This window comes from Colobus angolensis, unplaced genomic scaffold (assembly GCF_000951035.1).
Source record: "Colobus angolensis palliatus isolate OR3802 unplaced genomic scaffold, Cang.pa_1.0 Scaffold26, whole genome shotgun sequence".
In the NCBI taxonomy this organism is placed as follows: Eukaryota; Metazoa; Chordata; class Mammalia; order Primates; family Cercopithecidae; genus Colobus; species Colobus angolensis.
In genome coordinates, this window is record NW_012115821.1 from 14,515,764 (window position 1) to 14,521,712 (window position 5,949).

General features: G+C 39.1%; 1 protein-coding gene across 1 annotated transcript in view; it reads right to left on the bottom strand.

Annotated features, from left to right (window-relative positions):
- LOC105515417 (sarcolemmal membrane-associated protein) overlaps positions 1 to 5,949 on the bottom strand; it is a 159,376-nt gene that overhangs the window by 62,168 nt on the left and 91,259 nt on the right. The window contains exon 3 of the mRNA XM_011947244.1: positions 2,047 to 2,119. Coding sequence (XP_011802634.1) covers positions 2,047 to 2,119 — 73 coding nt within the window. The remainder of the gene's footprint in view (positions 1 to 2,046; positions 2,120 to 5,949) is intronic.

Here is a 5,949-nt window from a genome sequence, read left to right on the forward strand (position 1 = left end):
GGGAGGAGAAGGGAGGGGAGGGGAGGAGAGAGGAGGGGAGGGGAGATTATTGGCCAGGCCTCTCTGTTTCTTATCATTAGAAAATTATTGACCAGGTTTCTCTGTTTCTTATCATTTAAAAATTATTGGCCAGGTGTGGTGGCTCAGGCCTGTAATCCTAGCACTCTGGGAGACCGAGGTGGGTGGACTGCCTGTGCTTGGAGTTCAAGAGCAACCTGGGCAACAAGGTAAAACCCTGTCTCTACTAAAAGGGGAATTGCTTCTTCAAAATTCATCTTCTCCAGAAAGTTAGATTATGTACAACTAAATTGGCAGCAAAAATTTAAGTGATACTAATATTTAACCATATAAGAAAAGCCAAACAATGAGAAGGAAATGGGCAAAGATGAAAAGAATTACAGAAACACAAAGGATAGAGACACAATACATTGCAAGTGACTTTGAAAAAATTCACAAGTTCTACTAGATGGAATCTGAAAACACAGATGATTCCTTATGTAACTGTTCAAAGTTTTCAAACTGCATGAAAGAAAAATCTCACTATCAAATACAAACATCAAGGTCTTTAAGAAGCAATATATCATTAGTTGATTAATAGTTACTCATTTCTAAAACCTTAATTCTTGACTCTTAAAAGCTAAATTATATTAAACTTCCTAAAGTTTATTTTAATTTTAATAATTAAGCTGTAAGCTGTAATTACAAATAGAAAACAGATTGTTTTAAATTTACAGTATTACTTCATATGCCAAGGACTAAAAAAAGGAAAAAGAAAAATGAATTAAAACCTATGCTATTTTGCTTCAGATATCTTGAAAAGTAAACAAGCAAAAGTAAATGGCTTCTAACAAGCACAAAATAAATGATTCTACTGAAAGCACAGACTAACACAGTGATGGGTGGGCCTCGCTCTGCTTAATCTTTCCTTCTCACTTTCCTATTCAATGCTTTACTTCTCCTTCAATTTATTGCTTTCTCTTAACCTCCTACCCTCAGATCACTGTCTCTGTTTTTGAAAGACAGGAAAATATTATGTTGGGTATAAAAACAAGCTTCTAGCACATTCAAGGCTTTCCCTACAAATAAAAAATGTTAAGTTTAAAGATTGCTTAACTCCCTTCAACACTTCATAATAATAATAATAATCTCTGAAAAGCCCAAGATCAAATGTACTTACGTATGCTTTTAAAATCTAGATTTTTATGGGTAATTTTTCCCTTTCAAATATCTGCCTCTAAATGACCTTTACACTCCTTCATACAGAAAGTAAATAGGACATTGGAAAAATCTTCAAAAACCTCCCACCAAAATAAGCTACCAACTATATTGATATCCTCAAGGTCTTATAAGATTGTGACACTGGCATTAATACCAGAAGTGATCACAGTTTAAGAAGTCCTATATTAAGTGAAAATAAAAAGGAATGAAGCTATCACTTACCAATAACTTTTTTTTTTTTTTTTGAGACGGAGTCTCGCTCTGTCGCCCAGCCTGGAGTGCAGTGGCCGGATCTCAGCTCACTGCAAGCTCCGCCTCCCAGGTTTATTCCATTCTCCTGCCTCAGCCTTCCCGAGTAGCTGAGACTACAGGCGCCCGCCACCTCGCCCGGCTAGTTTTTTGTATTTTTTAGTAGAGACGGGGTTTCACTGTGTTAGCCAGGATGGTCTCGATCTCCTGACCTCGAGATCCGCCCGTCTCGGCCTCCCAAAGTGCTGGGATTACAGGCTTGAGCCACTGCGCCAGGCCACCAATAACTTATATATTTGAAACATTGTGAAAAACAACTAATTATCCATCAAAATATAAATTAAATTTGGAAACAATCTTTGCCTCTAATACATTATTATTTACTAGAATTGCAACTAAAGCAAAAAAGCAATTTAAACTTAAGTGTATTATATTCCAAAAAGTACTAATCAATTTTCTAACATTATGTAAATAGTCCTGAAGCAGGTATTAGCAGTATACCGTCATCTAGAATATTAGCACTAAATTCTTTACAGTACTAAACTTCACAAAAACTTCACAGTACTAAATTATACTCACTCTGAGCGGAGCCGGGCTTCCATACCATCTGGTAGAAAAAGTTTTATTGTGGAAACAATACACCCATGGGTAACTGTTTGAAACAAACAAATAACATGGATGAAATAATTGTTTAAAAATATAAAACTTCACACCTCTCATATCTAAACACAGTTTATTCTTAAAAGTAACAATTTCTCAAAAAGAAAATAAAGCTAGTGGTTTAACGACAGTATTATTACCCTGGAGGAACTCATCTTGTCCATAATGAATCACAATTGCAAGGCAGAAATAAGGACAGAATTGTTTTGAAAAGTGTCTTAATCTCCAATTCTATAATAACAGTCAATAAAAGGTTCAATTCCAATTCTATAATAACAGTCAATAAAATTGTGAGGGGGAAATACACTTTTCCCCATCTGTCAGTATCAAACATAAGTCTGACTATTCCCAAATTTAAAATATAGCTCTTATTCCAAATCTTCCTTTCTCCAACCTATTACACACATAACCACACCTCACAAAACTCTAAAGTTCTGCATAATACAGTTGAGAATATGCCACTCAATCCCCCATTTTATAGGTGAGAAAACCAAGACCTCAGACAAGTGAAACTGCCTCCACAATTCTCTACTATTAAGTATCAGAATTGTTTGCTAGTGCCTCATGTATCTATTTCAATATTTAAAATTTTTGTTTTGTTTTCTTGATAGTTGTTTCTTCCTCCACCCCCAAAATGACATCAGTACAGTCCCTTTGTAGACAGCTTCTTACTGTTGCATCTTACTTCCTCCTTTTCCTACTGAAGATTTTAAGAGACAAAACTCCCAAAAGTAGCACTTGCAGAGTTTCCCTATATGTGGGTTTAATTTTAAAAAATTGTTTTCTGGTTTGAAAGTTGATCGTTTTTTATTTCTCTTTTCTCTATTCTTCAAATACTGTATTACATTTTCCAGAGTTCAAATAATTATTTCACTAAGCTCTGATTAAAAACTAATGCAGGCTGATGAAAATACACTACATCATGATTAGGGGAGTGGTGGTTATGAGACCATATACATTTGTCAAAACTCGCTGAATTGTACATGTAAAATTGTGTTATACATAAATTATATCTCAACAAAACTGAATTTTAAGAATAGAGCTAATGTTGGCCGGGCATGGTGGCTCACACCTGTAATCCCGGTACTCTGGGAGGCCAAGGTGGGCGGATCACCTGAGGTCAGGAGTTCGAGACCAGCTTGGCCAACCTGGCGAAACCCCTCTACTAAAAATACAAAAATTAGGCCAGGCTCAGTGGCTTATGCCTGTAATCCTAGCACCTGGGGAGGCTGAGATGGCCAGATCACCTGAGGTCAGGAGTTCAAGACCAGCCTGCTCAACATGATGAAACCCCGTCTCTACAAAAATACAAAAATTAGCCAGGCATGATGGTGGGTGCCTGTAATCCCAGCTACTCAGGAGGCTGAGGCAGGAGAATTGCTTGAGCCTGGGAGGCAGAGGTTGCAGTGAGCCAAGATCGCGCCATTGCACTCCAGCCTGGGCAACAGAGCGAAACTCCATCCCAGAAAAAAAAAAAAGCCGGTGTGGTGGCAGGTGCCTGCAATCCCAGTGACTCGGGAGGCTGAGGCCAGCAGAACTGCTTGAACCTGGGAGGTGGAAGTTGCAGTGAGCCGGGATCATGCCACCACACTCTAGCCTGGGCGACAGAGTGAGACTCTCTCAAAAAAAAAAAAAAAAAAATAGAGCTAATGCATTTGGGGGTATTAAATGATCAGGCCCACTAATCATCAAAATGATATTATAAACATGAAGTTATATGACTGTCATCTGGAAATGCACATTAAAATTAAGAAATTTAACACCATGTATTCAATATTGATTTGATTTTCATTACTAATTGATTATATAAAAGTGCTAACACAGATCAAGAACCATCTATTGGCAAGTCACAGTGGCTCACACCCACAATCCCAGCGCTGTGGGAGGCTGAGGTGGGAGGATCACTTGAGTTCAGCTTGGGGAACATAGCGAGACCCAGTCTCTACAAAAAATTTAAAAATTAGCAGGGTGGAGGTTGTGTACACCTGTACCCAGCTACTTAGGAGGCTAAGGTCGGGGGATCGCTTGAGCCCGGGAGTTCGAGGCTGCAGTGACCCATGATCACACCACTGCACTCCAGCTGGGTAAGACCCTGTCTCAAAAACAAAAACAAACAAACAACAAAAAACAGAACCATCTATTGGCAGTCTTCTAAACTCTGCCCAGCACAATAACTATGGCCATGAACCACTGGGCTCCTTCATTCCTGTCTGACCTCATCCTCTGTCCTGCTACCATGGATATCCTATACAAAGCCAAGCTACCTGCAATCTCCAAGCACTTTACCTTTCACAGTCCCATGCCTTTTACACAGGCTGTCCCTTCTGTAAGCAATGTTTTTATCCTCTCGCCTGCATGACCATGTGCTACTTAGTCTCCAGGCTCAGATTTTCTAATTCCTTCACCAAAGCTCAGTATCTGAGTAAGATGTCCCCAGAGCCTCCTACATCTATTTCTTAAAACATTAAGCACATTACATTGTGAATATTTATCATTTATAGAAACTGCTGTCTCACCAATTAGATTCAACTCTTTGAGGGCATCAAGGATTATCTGCTTCTCAATTTAAAAACCTATGTACTTAGCAGAGTCACCTGGTACAGAAAGCATTTTACTGAAGATGTTGAGGAACATGCCTGCTTAGTATTTCATAGCTCCCACTACTCCTGTGCAAAGATGTTTCTTACTTTTAAGACATTAGGGTTCATCTCTATTTGTAGGAACCACCTAGCTTTCTCCTTTCCCAGGCAAAAGACACAAGAGACAGATTTCTTTCTTTCTTTTTTTTTTTTTTTAAGACAGAGTCTCTCTCTTTCGCCTGGGCTGGAGCACAATGGCATGATCTCAGCTCACTGTGAGCTCCGCCTCCTGGGTTCAAGCCATTCTCATGCCTCAGCCTCCCGAGTAGCTGGAACTATAGGCGCCCACCACCATGCCTGCCTAATTTTCTTTTTTTTGTATTTTTAGTAGAGATGGGGTTTCATCGTGGTCTCGATCTCCTGACCTCGTGATCTGCCTGCCTCGGCCTCCCAAAGTGCTGGGATTACAAGAGTGAGCCACCGTGCCCAGCCAAAGAGACAGATTTCTCTCTCTCATGATAAATGAATTTCTAGAGGATGGCTCCTCGAGAGATTCACTATAAATAGCCTACAATAAATACAGGAGCATGATACAACATGAAGATCCAGCAATACCTACACTTTAATTTGGTAATAAAGTTGTTTTTTAAAAAAGAAAAATAGGTGGAACAAGTTATAGAATAAAACTATAAATAAAACAGGTTGCCAGAGGTAACAACCTGTGATATACAACATCAGTAATTCTGTTGTTCAGACACATTACCCTGAAGTTCAGTAAACGAGCCGATGCACAAATCTATGAGATGAACCAAGGGTTAATACTGACTGGGCAGTACAGAGTTGCTGTACAGTTGTAGGCAGTTTAAAAAACAAAAACAAAAATAACCCATGTCTGACTAAGCTGATGATCTAGTCCAGTCAACCATGCCTTTGATGTGATTCTTATGATAACTAGATATACACATGCATAGACATGTTATCCTTTTGATTTGCAACAGGCAAGTAATTAAAGCAACCTGATGAAAATGTTTTGTTCTAATACTTGTATTAATCAACTATACATAGCAGCATTTCCCAAAATGCTAGCAAGCATTACAAAAAAGGATGAGGGTCTGATGACTTTGGGAAATGCTTGGTTTAAAAGAGATTTAGGGGCTGGGTGCGGTGGCTCACGCCTGTAATCCCAGCACTTTGGGAGGCCGAGGTGGGCAGATCACAAGGTCAGGAGATAGAGACCATCCTG